Source organism: Drosophila sulfurigaster, chromosome 3, assembly GCF_023558435.1.
Source record: "Drosophila sulfurigaster albostrigata strain 15112-1811.04 chromosome 3, ASM2355843v2, whole genome shotgun sequence".
NCBI lineage: Eukaryota > Metazoa > Arthropoda > Insecta > Diptera > Drosophilidae > Drosophila > Drosophila sulfurigaster.
Window position 1 is genome coordinate 21,750,452 of NC_084883.1, and position 17,199 is coordinate 21,767,650.

General features: G+C 36.9%; 2 protein-coding genes across 2 annotated transcripts; one reads left to right on the forward strand and one right to left on the reverse strand.

Annotated features, from left to right (window-relative positions):
* The first annotated feature begins 1,671 nt into the window (after positions 1–1,671).
* LOC133843189 (uncharacterized) lies at positions 1,672–12,507 on the forward strand. The gene is made up of 6 exons (XM_062276625.1): positions 1,672–1,974; positions 2,408–2,483; positions 9,854–10,022; positions 10,095–10,366; positions 12,080–12,193; positions 12,301–12,507. The coding sequence occupies exons 2-6, from the start codon at positions 2,415–2,417 to the stop codon at positions 12,403–12,405; spliced, it is 729 nt and encodes a 242-aa protein (XP_062132609.1). The 5' UTR covers positions 1,672–1,974; positions 2,408–2,414; the 3' UTR covers positions 12,406–12,507.
* LOC133844088 (uncharacterized) lies at positions 6,423–8,201 on the reverse strand. The gene is made up of 3 exons (XM_062277922.1): positions 7,552–8,201; positions 7,249–7,468; positions 6,423–7,152 (listed from the first exon to the last, which is right to left on the reverse strand). The coding sequence occupies exons 1-2, from the start codon at positions 8,053–8,055 to the stop codon at positions 7,253–7,255; spliced, it is 720 nt and encodes a 239-aa protein (XP_062133906.1). The 5' UTR covers positions 8,056–8,201; the 3' UTR covers positions 6,423–7,152; positions 7,249–7,252.
* Positions 12,508–17,199: the final 4,692 nt, after the last annotated feature.

Below are 17,199 nucleotides of genomic sequence, written 5' to 3' on the forward strand. Positions count from 1 at the left end.
TTGCATTAACATTATATTGCATACTTATTGTGAATAAACAGAAAATCTCAATGCAATAATGTCAGCGGGATGCCATTCAAAAAAAATTATCAATTTATATATACAAAGTGAAAATGACAGCAATGAGACTTGTAGATTAAAAGTAAGTTCATAGATTAAAGACCTTTTTAAAAACAGGAAATTAATTACAATTTTTTCAGAAATGTTTTCATAATCAGGAAGCGCTCATTGTTTTCAAGTGTATAATATAAATTTATGTGACACTGATTACATAATCGAATTTGCAATAATTAGTTCAAAGCTCTTATTGATTTAAATACAGATCTCTCTATATTAATTGATCTAAGCCAAGCTCAAGTGTGACTAAAACTTGTTTAGAATTAGCTGGAAAATTCTTGAATTAATTTGGAGTTTGTTGTTAGCTTATAAATTGTTTTCATGATCCAAATCGAATGCGATAGCATGATTGCCTACAACGATTATATTATTGATTCAATGTCAACAGTTTGTACGATAAAGAGGTTAAAGAAAGCAAACGAAGGGGAAATCTTGGGTTATTCCCTAACACATCTTTGGAAGAGGGCGTTGGCAAGTAAATCATGCGGACTGTGATGAAAAACTTAAAGGAATTGTCGGCCAGTAAATTGAAGCGTACAAATTCTGTAGATTTAATTATTTTCTTTTATTTTTTCTGCTGGAATCGGCCCTTTTTTTGGGCATTTGATTTCGATTACGCATTTAAATTCATCAAGCACGTGCCGTACGCTGCGTGGACAATCGAATCGAACAAAAGGCAAAATACATTAGCTTAGTTGTCTATCCAGGCGTTGCGCGGCTGTCGATTTTGTCATTTGAATATTTAATGAGCGCTTATTAGGACAAGAGCGAAAAAAAAGAACGTTGAACATTGAACATTGAACGTTTCTCCAGCTTAACAACAGCCTTTTCCCTTTCTTCCCTCTCATTCCGCTGCCCATTTGAGATAGCTGAGTTTAAAAATCAGCTAAAAAGAAATGGCCAATGGCATTTGACTTGTGCTTTGACGCGTTATGATGTGGCAATTGAGTTGAATTCGAATTTCGAGAGAGTGTTTTTAACTTTTGTTTTCTGCTTCTTGTTTTTTTTTTTTTTAAAAAAAGCCAGAGATTGACTGGCCTTCAGATCATTATACTGCACAGTGACGCATGCAGAGAGTTGCATGCCACAGTTGGCAGAAAAAGTTGAGTACGACCACAATGGAAATTGAACCGCAACGGCGACGAAGCGTATTAAATGACAAACACAGCTTTATGGTCAATTGCAACCACTGGCATTGCAGCAGCAGCAGCGGCAGCCACATTGCCAAATATTTCGACTCGCTCGCAAAATATAAAAGCTTTTCCTGTTGGCCTGCTTTTCGGTGATAAAACGGAGTAACAACTGCAACGGCGAGTACTCGAACCGGTTTGTAAAACTTCAATGTCCCGCTTACGGGGCGTATGCGCAATGTAATAGCTCAGTTATTGCATAAGAATATACTTATAAGGGCATAAAATAAAATGTAATAATGTCATACGTCTTTATCATCTCGGTACTTATCGCTAGGCGATTCTATCTGACTGTTCAATACGCATCAAAGCCATTGAACAGATGAGCTCCTATATAAACAGACGTTTGCATTTAAATTGCGCCTCAAATCCAGTTCAGCTGACATCCAGCTCCCGCGCTTGAGCAGTCAAAACATACCAACCAGACAGACAGTGAACAGGCAATTCCCGTATTCGCGTTACGAGTTTCAAGTTTAAGCTCAGACTCAGACTCAGATTCAGACTTGAGGCGCTGACTCAAAACCGAGGAGACTCAGTGCTAAACGGCAACGCGACGCGAGTGGACGAGTTTCTGTCTAGCTGAGATTTATTAAAAAGCCAAGCCTAAAGTGTTCGAAAGAAAAAACAAAAACGCAAAGAGTGAGACACGGACGGAAACCAGATAGAGGTACAAATTGTGTTAAGAACAAATCTACATAATAGCCTGATACTATATATGCCAGAGTGCGAGCTATGTGAAGAGGCTGCCTGCAAATTAGTTTTGCCTCGTCTCTGTGTGCATGTGAAATACCCTCACTTATGCTTGACTTCGCCTACTTCAGCTCCAAGAATTTTAATTCTCGGTCTGTCCGACTGTCCGGCAATCCGGCTGTCCGGCTGTCCAGCTATGCGGCTGTCCGTCTATCCGTCTATCGTACTATGCGAGACCAGCATACAAAAACAGTCGAGTCTTTTGTTTGCCATGTTTCTCTATGGGCCAACACCCGGCTTTTGCTTTTGCTTTTGCTATTGCTTTTGCGATGTTGCAACGAGGGGCAGCTGCTAGCCAAGCAAGAAATTAATTTTGTTTCACCCGGTTTTCGTCTCTTATTTTTTTTCAGCTACAAAATGTTTACCAAATTCGTAGCACCTTGCTTGCTGCTGCTGCTGTTGCAAGTTACATTGAGCCCTGCACAGGTGAGTTATTACCAAGTACCAACAACAGCAATAAGCAACAACTAACAAGCTAACTAACTTAGTGCTGCAAGTTCGTATAAGTATGTGCCCGAGTTTCTGTTGTTTTTGGCATTTTAAAACCTTCCATAACTAGTAGGCACTGATGCGAGATATTTACCAAACTTTCTGCATAAACAAAGCTCAACACGCTCATACTTTACGCCTTGATTGTGATTAATTCCTTTAGCAATTGTTTGCAAAATGCAAATTTCTCTATAATTGAACACTAAAATCAAATGTATTATTTGCCTAAAGCCACGTAGAGTTTGTTTTTATTGGCTAAAAAAACAAATACAAAATTTATTTTCATTTGAATAAAAGAAATTGTGGTGTAGAAGATTAGCATTTTTTATAGAATGTCATATCTACTTGAGCTGTCCATTAAATTTGTATGTATTTGCAATAGAGATATGATGAATTTATTACTATTTATTTCCTATACAGTTAGAAACCGCGCTCTCAATTTACGTTTATGCACATTCACTTTATTATTTGTCTATGTTTCACACATATATGTCTAAATTATCAAGTTTGCAGACAAATTAACTATTCCATAGAACAAGTTTCCTTTTGTTTAAACAGCGAACAGAACACGCTATATTTTCGATTGGCAACGCACTGAATATTCAAATATGAATACATATACTCATATTTTGCTATTCAAGTTCAAGGGCTGATAATCGTTTTGGCACTTGTGTAAATAAGCAATAAAAATATACTTGGCAGTCAGAAATAAGAGATGGTTACCATTCAGGCACTTTTTTGAATTTTTGGTGATGTATCACGAATAAACGAACATAAAAAAGAATTTGCAATTCATTGCTTCAAATAAATGATTGCACACACATTGTTGTTGGACCACACAGAAGCCATATTCACTGGCCACTGAGCAGCCAGACAAATGCCAATTGTTGGCCAGCTCAAAGTGCTCACATAGCGTATGTGCAACTTTTGGTATTTTATAGACTTTGAGTTGACTTCTCACTTGCATTTATTGAGGCGTTAAGAAGTTTAGGTATTTTCATTTGTATTCGAATTTATATAAATATAAAAAGATATAGATATAGATAAACTAAGTTTATATATGAGTATAAAATATATAATTATAAAAATGTATTAAAAATGTATAAACAATGCAGGTAGACATTCCTCGCAATACATTTTATTAAATGAATCATCAAAAGCTTTTTGATCAATTCAGAAATCTACAATCGAGTGTGCTCGACTGTGAGATACCCGCTGCCGATTTTGAATAAACTTAAAACAGTGCGGTATCATTCTAAAAATATGCCAAATAATATACCGCAAAAGTACTGAAATATACCAGAGGTATACCGATGAAGTACTACATTCGAAATATACCATACTGTTGAAAATATACCATATTTTCTGCCAAAGTAGCTAAGACCCTATTGAAGTATACGTAATTTGCCATAATTCTTAAATAACTTCTACAATTTTCATACGATCACAAGGTATCATAAATATTATAGTTTATATTATCTGTACCAAAATTTTCTAGCTTTAAAAATACGCTGAAGTAGGCGTAGAAAAGTTTTGAAACAAACTTAATCTCTATTTCTTATAGTCTCTGAGATCTAAATAGATGTTCATACGGACAGGCAGTCAGACAGATGGACAGACAGACATGTCCACACCTTCTCACTAAGATAAAATACTCTTCTACCCTATGAGTAGCGGGTATTAAAATCTCTCAACTCAAGTTGCTGACCTTTAGGTCAATCCCATTATAGCGTATAAATACACTTAGCATAACGAAGTTTTTTCTTTTATTATTTCGCTGCATAAACTGTCAATACTACGCAAATTTTATTGGCAATAATATTGCAGAGCAGCAGCATCGATGGATGGCTGGCGGCATAAAAATGTCAGTGTTGATTTTATTTGTGGTTTGCTGCACATTTAAAAGTGGCAACACTTCAGTGGACCAACTCTTGATTTGATCTATTTGCTGGATGCAGTTGCAAATTGCGGGTTGAATTCACTTCAATTTCCATTACGGTTTTCGAGCCCATTAAAGTATTGCGCAATGTGGCGGCTATTAAATGGCTGTAATGAAGAATTTTTAGTGTTTCGGTTATTCAGCAGTTCGTGTAATTGCACACCGAAGGCACAAATGGGTAATTACTGTGCGAACATTAAAACGACTCTCGACTATCATTAATCTACCAGCGTTAGCACACGACTTCGACGACATCGAGTGTTTTGGCGTTTTCCAGCTAAGCTCCTTGACCAAGGGCCAGCAGTTATATATCATTTTAATAACGTTGATCACCTTGAACTTAAACCCAAGTCCATATGAAATCAGTTACTAAAATAATACGCAACGGGAAAATGTTATATTCAAATAATTACTCATACGCCGCATTGTGCAAGCAACATGCGCCAAGCAAATTTATATTTGACTATGTGTGTTCGCTGTCATGTTCTGGGTGACAAGCGCCGCCATGCCTTGTCGCATCTGCGCGAAATGCGACCCAGGTGGCAAAAGGCCAACTGCATGGTTAACTTGGCCCATTTCTCTATCTGTTTGCCTTTTGGGCACTTAGCGGGGCATCGTGTTTTTTCGGGTGCCTCGCTTCATTCTCTTTGCGTGTCTGTTGCAGTTTTTTTTTTTGGCGAAGTTTGCGGACTTGCCGCCAGCTGTAACAATTTTAGGCACTTTGCCTCACTTTTGCAGTTGGGCAAATCTTGGCACTTGGTTTTATTTCTATTTGTTTATAGCTCCGGGGTTTTGGGCAAAGTGCACGAAATTTAGATTTTAATCAACGCATGCATGAAATTTGCATTTGTTGTGGCCGCGCTATGTATAGTATGTGTGTGTGTGGTCGTGGGAATTGTACACAATTGAAATTGAAATTAAGGTCTGCGAGAAGGGTTGCAGTTAGCGGAGGTTTTTCCCAGAATTCATGCAAATTGCTTAGCCCTTTTTTGTTGTATTGTATTATGTTGCTTTTGCCTTTGCTTTGCTTGCGGCTGCTACATCAAAGATATGGAGACTCTGTTAAGAGTTGAAAGTTATTAAGGATCACAAACCACCCACAGAACTCTCACCTTCCACCCATACACGCCAGAAAGAATATCTTTAATCTGAACGTAACGTAAATTTGTTGAGCACAATGTGCCCCATTGTTGTTCTGTGCACCCTGATGTTAATCATTAAGTTATAGCAAGTCCTGTAAATACTTTACCTACTCTACTAGCTAGCTAGCTAATAAACACATTTACAATCCTGATAGCTCAATTGAACTCAGAAATGTATTTCAATGGATTCGTGCAAACATTTAACAAGCAAACAACAATGCCGAAAGAGAGAGAGACTGGCCATTTTAAATAATGTCAAATAAATATGCGCAAATTTACAATTGCAGGTCAAAAGCAGTTCTTTTGTGCTAAAACCTGCTATTTTGCTGACTAACAGAAACTTTCAGTGCTTATCTGAACAATGGAGCATTTGTGAACTCTGCTGCTCTCTAAGCTCCTCACTGCTTTAATCACCCTCTTGAGATATTATATTTATGCTACTGCTGCAAGTCAGCTCTTAGCTCCTGTTTCTCAATATATGTATTTGTATGAAACTCGTATTTTTTGCAAATAAGCAATGCTTAGGGAATCACATTAAAGCAGAGCACATGAATTGCAAAATATGCTATTTATCATTACCATTTATTGAATTTGGTATACAAAATTGATTAAATGAAGTTGCAAAATGTAGGATCATAACTCAGACTCCAGACAGTTGATGTTAATGTTAAAATACTCGTATTTCGAGTTGTGATATATTTATAATGAAGACTAATGGATAAGCTAAGCAGTTTAGCGAATTAACTTTGGTTTGTTAAGCATTTTAAATCACAGTAAATAAGTAAATATATTCCATTTTCGTAGAGTTCATTTAATGTTGCTTGTCAATTACTCTCAGAGCTGAAGCTTAAGTTAAACATAACATTTGCTATATATACATATGTACTACAATATATTAAGTGCGAATGGCTTATAGTTAAAAGCAACTTATTTACAATCGAGTGACTCTGCTCCCGACCAAGTGCAGCAAAGTTTTCCGCTCTCTCCGGGCTTGAGATGCAGGTAAATGATTCCTTAATCGCCTAGAAGCTGCTTACGAGACACATTGCACATGTTAAGTGCGGCGGGATGCGACGCCAGGGAATCTGGTTAAACAGAGTTTATCAGGCGCTTAAATCGACTTATGCTTGCAAACCAAGCCACCAAGCGGTTCACTCACTCTTCCTCTGTGTTTGTGTGTGTGTGTGCAACAATGCATTTGCATCTCATTACATGTTGCAGGTTGAGCAGCCGCAACAGCATCAGCATCAACAGCAGCAGCCAAGTTGTCGCCTGATGCTGTCAAAGTGCGTTCGTCGGTTGATGCTTGGAATTTTTCTCATTTTCCATATAAATAAGCACAAGTCATGCTCTTAATTATGACATTATTATAATTTAGTTAACACAACTATCTGTCTCGAAGCAGGAAGTTGTCCCAGCATCGCATACAAAGTTTAATTGGAACTTAATTAAGTTGCGAAACATTTGACTAACACAAAAAAAACAAAAAACCAAAAACGAAGCAGCAACAGAAACTTGTTAAACTCTGCAGTAAAGTTGAAAAAAAGAGAGAGACACAAAAAGTTAGTTAAAGAGAAACCAAAAAAGTGATAGAGAGAGAGAGAGAGTTGGAGTTACTTACGCTATCACAGGTTGATGCCGTAAATGACCAGCTGAAAGTGCATCGCCTCGGGCAATTGGTCGTTGGTCGAGTGCCGCTTGAAGCGTACCCTGGCATGCTGTTGACCCACGCCGCCACTTAGCAGCTGTGCGGTGCCACCATCTCCGCCATGCAACGCCAGCGGTGTCATATCATAGGCGTGCACCGCCGTTATCGTATAGCCATCGATAGCTTGGTCATTCTGTGGGTGTGTGTGTGTTTGAGTTGAGAAACAGCTCAGTTTATATACGCACGTAACAAAAAGGCAACCGTTTATTCTTTTACCTGTGAACCATATACAACATCCACATCCACTTCCGGATGTGGCAAGTAAACATCTTGTGCATGCAACGTGCTGGCGTACTTGTTGACCTGGCCCCAGGTGACCGTGGCGCCGTTGGCACCAGACGTCAGCCACAACATCAGCCACAGGCTGATAAGCGTTGTCGTTCCAGCTCGGTTTGTCAACATGACAACATGTGGCACACAGCAACGGCAACAGCAAAAGCACCTGCCACACACAAACACAACACTGCTCTGCACTGCGCGCTGTGGCAGCCGAAATAATCGCCGACAAGTTAACAGTTGGAAATTATTGACGTTCTGTTTGTTTTGCGGATATCGCTTATCAGTTTCAGTTGTTTTATTATTTTCCACACTTTTTTTTTTTTTCTCACTTTCTTGCTGTCTTTCTCTTCCGATCTCTGTTGTCTTGATGTTTATTACAGTTTGTTTCTGCACAACTGCTAATTGTTTATATTTGTCTGCAGATTGCAATTCAATCAACATTATTCTATTATTTCACGTTTTTTCTCCCTGAAACTACGTCATTGTCTCCACCCTGACTGAAAACAAATGTCTAAACACGTTCACAACCTCTAAGCGACTGACGCTTATCACCTTATCACTCGCTATCATATACATGGATTTTGTAAGTATGTCAGCATGTCGGCCCACAGCCTATTTGCCCATGCATTTAACTAAATTAACTTCACTTTATGTCGCTTGGTAGTGAAGTAGCCACAAACTGTGCAAATATTTACCATTTTTTACCATTTTGTAACGCACGTTACACTGGTCTACATAAAGGGATGCGAAAGTCTTTTAGAAAGATTTACTAGGACTTTAACTTTAAATAAATGAAAGTGACAAATTCAGCTGAAATTTATGGCAAAAAGTGATCAATTTTGACTCCAAAAAGGAAATTTTTTTATAAAGCCATGTCCGTCTGTCTTAGAAACTATAAAAGATAGAGCTATAATATTTCGACAGCTCATGTAATGTTTGCTCGCAGATTAATTTTGTTTCAAATTTTCAATTTTTCATAAATTGAGTAAAAAGTGTACTTTTGAAGCTAGACAATTTTGGTACAGATAATAATAACTATAGTATTTAAGATTCCTGAAAATTGTATTTCGATCGGATACAAATTTTATATTTTTTAGCTGCTTTGGCTTTGGTTTTTAACAAATGTAGTTCTTCAACAATATACCAAATATGAAATTCGGTATACTTCAGTATTCTGCTGTATATTATTTGGTATATTTTAAGAATAATGCCGCACTGTTTTACTTTTATTCAAAATGGGTACTGAGTATCTCACAGTCGAGCACACTCGAATGTAGCTGTCTTAGTTGGTTTTATCGCATTGTAAGATAATTTCAACTCGTTTGTTGTTCAGTTTAATTAACCAGTTGTACTCCCCGCCAATTCACAATTTCCAGATAATGTCTGATCGCAGCGCCAAGTGTACAACATTCTGATACACTTGAAAGGGGGAGTCCCATTGTCATATGATATCTGCTCAACTCCTATCTCCAATTCAAATACTCTCAATCACTTATGTATTGGTAATCATATAAATGAAAGGTTTATCACTTTGATAGCAGGTCTATCGACTACAAATATGTTATGTGCATAACGATCTCCACTATAATTACATACATACATACTCGTACAAGCAGGACCAAGACTGTTATGGAGCATAATGTAAATACAAGATTAAACACTTCTTTCAAAAGCACAAAAGCAAATTTAATCCATCTAAACAATATTTTAACACTGAAAAGTTCAATTTGACTCTCTGTGAGATTTTCTCATTATACTGATAAGATTGCTCAGCTGTTATCTGTGGGCTATCAAAACAAGTATACGACTCGTAGACTTAAAGACTTGTAAAATCCAACAAAATCTTTCCGATTTAAAGATTTCCAACTAGATTTAGGCAGGTGTTCAAATCAATTTCAATAATACTCGCATTTGGATTTTATTAGAAAGTTGCGAAACCTAATTAAAATTGATTGACGCATCTTTGCAACGGGAGGCTGAGTAATGGCCTCTAAATCTTACCGTAAGATACCCCGAAAAATGATGTGAACAAACTTGTTGCCTACATTTTAAGGTGTTCACCTCAAAGTTTTGTTGAGGGGGCGGACTCAACAAAACTTTGACTATTTGTGAAAAATGGCCAAATGTCTTATGGCAAACTTTTGGCCTAAACAAAGCGCTCAACTTTCAATAACATCAAGCAAACGCAACGTGTAAATAACTCACTTTGGCTAACTCACACACCTCTCTCGCTCTACAGCTGATTACGCTAAAAGATGGCAAGGTAGGCGTTAACTTTGCCGGCTACCATGCGGATGCCGGTTTAGGCGGCCTACTAACGGGTAACTCTGCCCACGGCGGACTCAGCGCATCGGCGGGCACTCCATGGGGATCGCGTGCTGCCGCCGGTCTTGGCGGTGGTCTTAACGGTACGGTGTGCCACCTTTTTGGGCATTACTAATTGATTTGGATGCTAAAGCGTTTACTCTATGTTCACACAGGACGCACAGCTGGCGGCGCATATGCCGCAGCCCAGGCCAATGATGAAGTGGGCGCCAGCGCTGTGCTGGGCGGCAGCGTTGGAGAACACGGTTACATTGGTGCTGAGTCCCATCGGCCGGGCAAAACTTCCGGCTCCTCTGCTCAGATCACACCACAACATTTGACCGCAGCACCAGTGCCATTGGACGATCAACCAGCTGTGCTGCCCACTCGACCCACGTATGTGCAGCGTGTCAAGCCGCCAAAGAAGTATTCGCTGATTGCCCCAAGCGTAAGTAACAACTAATAGCATTGAAATAAATAGCAATTTAAACATTTGTTTCATATCTTGTGATTTAAGAAAATACACCTAAATATTCATCATCCCTTTTTTAAAATATTAAATAGAATATAAATCGTATTTCTTATTCTTCCGATTCGAGCCTAATTATACTCGTACAAAAAAATGTCATTGCAGAAGTAGTTTTTTGGCCATCTATTAGTAATACAATTGCAATGAAATTTTATGTTCAAATTTATATATATTTATTGAGAATAAGTGTTAATTCTTCTTTATTAAAATTTGACGTAAAAAACCATTTACTAAATGTTTAAAAAAATATATGTTTTTTATAGGTAATAATCGTATTTACTATTCCTCCGATATAAGCTTAAAATTGTACCACAAAAAATGTAATTTTAGGAGTTTTATTTGAGCCATCTATTAGTAAAACAATTGCAATGAAAATTAATTATAAAAATCTTATATATTAGTAAAAAGATTTGGTAGAAAATCGTTAAAAAAAATGTTAATGAAAATTCATTTTAAAAATATTATTTCATTGGTAACATTTTGTAAAAGAGTCGTGAAAATTTTGACACAAATTAATTAATGTTGTAAATACTCTAATATCCTTTGAGAACAGTTTGTGAAAGGGTCGTAAATATTTTAACACAACTTAATAATGTTTACACACAGGAAATTAGGATGGATTAGTCACAAAACTATTTACATCAAATGTTTACTCTGCTAAATACAACTTGAATTAACCATTAAGTCGTGGTTTAAAGCAGTGTCGAATTTTGTGTGTGCGCAATGTGCAATAATACTTTATAACGTGTGTTTGTGTGTCTAAGTACGTTCGAATGTATCCCTAATCTGTCCATGTTAGTCAGACCACAGTGCGGCCGGCGAAATCAATGAAAATCATGTACAAACAGCCGCAGTGGCAACCGCAGGCAGCGTTCAGATTGTGCGGGAACAAACACCAATGCCCGTAATAATTGTCAAGCGACCACGCCTACGTGTGAAACGTCCACGTCAACGCCAACGCACCAACGTATATGTAACGCAGTTGGCACAGCCACAGCCGGATGAGAATGAGGATGAGGATGAGGAGACTGTCCACCAGGTGCTGGTCCCAGTGTCGTCGCACTCTGATGAGCCGACGAAGGTAACACAAACAGTCAGAATAACAACAAGAGGACATGGAATGCACACACGCAGTACACACGATGAGCTGCGGTTTGGTACCACAACAACCACACACGTACACACACACACACGCACACACGCCCACATACACACAGTGCTGATCAACCTACAGTTATTCTCGTAGGAATATCTGTAGCTGCTGGCTACAGTTTTTGGCTTTTGGTGTGCAGCAAGTTTCGCTTTTTGGGGTCAAAACATTTGCCCATTTTATGCTGTAAATTTATTTAAAACATTTGTGGATGGCTCTGTGGCATCAACAGCATTGCCAAATGACCCCCATGCCACACGCCCTCAACTTGTTGAAACAATTCCAAAAGTTTTGTGCATGCAATTTTATGTAATTTGATATGTCGTAATTTGTTTTGGCTTTTCTCGGTGGCAGAAGCAACAGAAGCAGCAGCCTAATGAAATTTTGGGCATTTAAAAGTCGTTTTTTGATTTGTTGGTCTTTATTTTATTCCATTAAAATTCAACTAATTGTAAGCGTTCTCTCTCTCTCTCCTCGCTCAGCACTCATCTGCCAAGACGGTGGCCACATCCAAGACCTATGTACAGGGACCACACGTCCAAAAGCACGTCGTTGCGCCTCAGGTTCAGGGCAATGTCGTTGGCAGCGCACTCGAGGTGAGTGGCCTTTTTACTTTTTGTGTGCGGCATCAGCAGCTTGGTCGCAGTTGTTTTATCTGTACGTTTTTTGATTAAATTACTTTGCCATTTTCACTTTTCAACAGATTCCCATCGGCATTTTGCGCTCCCTGCAGGTGAGCCTCGGCAACTTGGCCGGCGGCGGCGTTCAGCAGGTTCCCCAGGCCCCTGTTCTACCCTACCAGGGCTAGGTGCTATGCCCCTTAAAGTCTATTTGTATATGTCGCCTAAGCTTATACTCAATAACACATAATAAAGCGAAATAAACGAACAATACTAATATAACAGTATAATATGTTGAACGTATACTTAATATACAGATTATATTGCTGGTTTAGATGAAAGAAAACTCCATTTTATTTTTACTCTACAGGCAAGTGAAGTATTTTAAATATATGTATATCAAATTAAAATTATGTTTCCACCCAATATCACACAAAATGCGACATAAACGAACATTACTATTAATAAGTAAAAACTTGTTTTACGTATACTTGATATACAAATCATTTTGTAGTTAAATTATATGATAATACATAAACAAATCACATAATAAATAAATATTAATAATATTAAGAAATATTAATAATATTTGTACGTATACTTAATATGCAAGTCATGTTGTCATTGTAGATAAACAAAAATTATATTTTACTCTACGGGTAAAAAACAATACTTGAAATTATAGACTTAAAGCAAAATAAAAAACCAGTAAGAAAACAGTCGAGTGTACTCAACTTTGAGATACCCGCTTCCAATTTTTAATTAAAGCAAAACAGTGCTGTATTAATTTTTAAATAAATCAATATACCGCACAATTCCAAAAATTTACCAAAAACATACCAAATTGTTAGCCTATGGGTGGCGGGTATAAAAACTAAATAATTGATCAATATTAATATAAAGTTATATTTTGCGAATGTTTAGGGAGAAAACTTCTTTTTACATTTAATCAGAGGCTATATAAAAAGTATGAAAATAAACTCTTAAAAACAAAATTCAATCTAGGCCACTCATAAATAAATCTTATTCTCAATAGCACATAATAAATTAAGTAATTACAAAACTATGATATGAAGTTATTATATGTTGTACGTATACTTAATATATACATATATCAAAAAGCTCAATTTTATTGCAACTCAGCGAGCACATAAAGTAGATAAGAATTCATTCTTAAAGCAAAATACAAATCGAGAGCGTATCATAAATTAAAGAACGCCTCAGCAGACATAGATTTATGTAAATGTATTAAATTATCATAAATGCTAAAACTTGTCTCAGTCGCAGACATCTTTAAGCATATCAAGATGTGCTATTTCATTCTGGTTTAGAATGTTGCTTCAACGTGTGTAGTATTGTTATTTGTTGAAAGGGTCGCTCCATAAAGTCAAAAACCACACAACGACCTCAGCAACAGCAACACAGCAATAGAAGCTACAACAACAATAGCAAATGCATTGAATAGTTTTATCTTTGGTGTAAGTTCAAATGGCCAACGTGCTCACACTTACATTCACACACTCACACTCTCACACTCAAGCATATATGTATGTAGATCTAGAAGCACGAATTGTCGAGAAACATATTGGCACGAACTTTATGCCCGAAATTTAACTTTAAAGAGGAAATAGCAAACCGTCGCAGTTGTTTATTTAGGAGCTGCTGGTCAGAACCCCCAGACAAGATATGGCAGACAAATATACACTCGCTTTGGCACAGAAAGATGCTCACACACACACACACACACTCATGCACTTGCTGTGAGAGTGTGTGGAAAATATTTCACACTCTGCAAGCAACCACAGGCACTTGTGCGAGATGCTCGACGCGGGGACAAAGAACTGGCTAACGGTCCACACAACACACATGTTTGAATGTTTAACACACTCTCACCAACACACACGCAAACACTCACTCACACACACTCACACACACACGTAGTACTCTACATGCACGTATTGTGCAAATATGCTTAAACACCTCGGGCTTTTATGCTTTTAACCCTCGCCGCACAAAGTCGCCAATGGTTGAGAGAGTGTGTAAATATGTCTGTGTATGTGTGTTAGTGAGTGCCTAAGTATGTGTGTATGTGTGAGTGCCTTAGGGTCAGGTCAGCATCAGTTTGTTTTGGAGCACAATGTGAGCCCATGCGGCGGTTTGCGGCTGCTCTTTGAATTTCTTAATTAATGTTGCGCTTGCAATTTATTACCATTTAGCGAGTTGAAACCACGTAACGCCGCCTGCTGCAAATTATGCCCAGCTATGCTTGAGAGCTGAGAGCTAAGAGCTGAGAACTGAAAACTAAAAGCTTGAAGCTGGATGCTCCGAAAAGCATAAACATTAGAGGGAGAATATATCTACTTACCCGCAAATGCTTCCCACTGCTAACAAAACATGGCCAAAAAATATATATCAATATTTTAACTTGGATAAACATAAACAGGGGAAATGTTTTTGCCTACGCAGGAATAATGAAAATACAAAAACAAGTGAAATGTACTTTATGTATAAGTATGTATAAATAAATTCATACCTAAAAACATATACATACATACGTATATATATCCACAGCAGCATTTCAGCGCAGATGTAATGGCTTGACTCTCTGCTGCCTCATGCTGTGGACTCTTTGACTCTGACTCTTGTATTGTGCTTTGCTGTGCTGTGTGGAGCCAAAGGTTAACAATGGACGGTACAATTCACTTCAATTTGTAGGTCGCTAGCAGGCGGCTCATTAAATTTTACGCACGTGCCGCACAAATTATATTTACAGTCTTCCATACATATACCACAACATACATACATATATATTTAAGCTATTTCTAATTTAGAAAATAAATAGCCAGTTGAAAATTGAAAAGGTTTTTTTTTTAGATTTTATTTTCTATTTTTTGTTCGTATTTTTATGCGAGTGTGTGGGTCGAAAGCGTATGGCTTTATTATTAAAGGCAACTCAACTCACACACACACACACACATATCGAGTTACTGTGCGCCCTAAAGCAGGCAATCGTATACCTGGCGTATGCGTAATGAACTTTGACTATGTGCGTCACTCAGGAGAATATCAAGTTTAAGATTTACAGCAATGGATTAGCAGTAGACAAGCATGTGAAGCTTATGATGGTGGAAAATTCATTTGAATTTCACCCAATTAGCAGCAAATTTCTCTATAGTGAAATGCTCTCTCAACTTATTTAACATGTCGAAGACGCTACGCTGCGTATGCGTAATATTCAAGTACCTATCGGCGGTGAAACTCACTGACTGTCTGACGCAGCACTTTATAAATATTCATTGGCCGAGTTTGTGGAAATTGAGTGCAAACAGGTGAATATAAATATTCATATTCTCTATGTACTCTCAGTAGAGAACCGCAGCATCGGTAGAACAAGAAGAAGAAGATGAAGCGGAGGATGCCAAGGGCGCCTTAGAGGCTCCCAAAAAAAAGTGAAAACTTTTCAAACTAAAGTTCTGTTTTTCATTTAAGTTACTTGCTGCTGTTCTTGTTGTCGTTGCTGTTGTTGTTGTTGTCGTCTGTTTCGCTTTAATCTTCAAATGGTTTGGGCATAAATAAAATATAAATTCAAGTACTGTATTTTAATGCATATATGTATACTAATTTGATTATTTACGGCAAACGCATATTAAGTCGGAGTAAGGTAAATTTGTGCATTATTAATAAGCCGACACCATTTAATTGAAGCAATGTGATTATTGCCCGTAGCTACCGTAGTCTGCAGACTGTGGCCATATGCAAATTTCAGTTGCCACGTGCAGCGCCCCGACATGGCTTTAATGTATCAACACGAACATAAACATTTTATACATACAAGAAACCATCACACGCACACCTAACAACACCCTACACACACACTTTATATGTACCACAATGTGTATTTGTATTTCCTGGTCTGCTGTTTACGTGAGTGCGACACATTTTATGCAAATCATCGACACGGCGCCGGGAAATTTAAATGGAATTTCTTGTGACAAGCAACACAACATCTAAGGCAACAATTAAAATAAGCTCTTGATGAAACAAACAAGCCTATCATTGAATTGAATTCACAATTCCAATAATCTCTCTAATATGTTTCATTTAAATAAACTTTAAGCTGAACTTGCTATTTAAACACAAAAATATAACACACAAACATAATACTTTAACTTGTAAATATACTTTCTTATGACAAGTAAAACAAGTTTAAAGCTAATAATTGAAACAAATTCCTTATGAAACAAAAATTTTTTTTCTAATAAATTTGAATAAAATAAACTTTAAATTTACCTGAAACAAAAAAATATAACATTCTTAGCTTAAATTCTAAAAGGATCTTCATGTGATAAGCGAGTTCAATTTTAAGCGTGTAATTAAAATTAGTTTTAATGTAACAAAGCTATCATTAAATGTAATTAATAATTCATATATTTTTCTAATACTTTTAAATAAAATAAACTTTAAGTTTAGCATTAAGTTTAACTAGCTATTCTAATCAAAAATAGTAAATGCTCAGCTTAAATTTTAGATGAATTTCCTTGTGGCAAGTATAATAATATAACTTTAAATCTAATAAATAAAAATAAGCCCACATTAAATTAACCACATTTCCAAGAATATTTCAAATAATAATTTCAAGACAATAACTTTAAAACTTAATAAATAATTATACGTATTACGTTATAAAAGGCTTGTTAAATTATAGTAGAATTGTTTCAAAACTTTGCAAGTTTAAACTAAGTTTACGTGCAAAAGTTGGCCAACATTTATTTCTACGAATTGCATTTGGGTTCTTTATTATCCTTTTGAACTCTCAATTCTAGGAAATTAACGATAAGCATAGAATTTTTTTATTTAATTTTTTTGGTCGTTTACAGGGAAACTCAATTATAGCAAGTTGCACAAATATTTCATGGTCGACAAATCGCAAAGTTATCACACATTTTTGTAGACCATAATCAGGTTGTAAATATGTATGAAGT

What these genes read in the sequence shown, in the direction of transcription:
- LOC133843189 (XM_062276625.1), top strand. Translation starts at nt 2,415, where the DNA reads ATGTTTACCAAATTCGTAGCACCTTGCTTGCTGCTGCTGCTGTTGCAA. An exon ending in TCTTGGCGGTGGTCTTAACG is followed by an intron (nt 10,023 to 10,094) that starts GTACGGTGTGCC and finishes ATGTTCACACAG; the next exon opens with GACGCACAGCTGGCGGCGCA. An exon ending in ATTCGCTGATTGCCCCAAGC is followed by an intron (nt 10,367 to 12,079) that starts GTAAGTAACAAC and finishes CTCCTCGCTCAG; the next exon opens with CACTCATCTGCCAAGACGGT.
- LOC133844088 (XM_062277922.1), bottom strand. Translation starts at nt 8,055, where the DNA reads ATGTTGATTGAATTGCAATCTGCAGACAAATATAAACAATTAGCAGTT. An exon ending in ATGTTGTATATGGTTCACAG is followed by an intron (nt 7,469 to 7,551) that starts GTAAAAGAATAA and finishes ACACACCCACAG; the next exon opens with AATGACCAAGCTATCGATGG.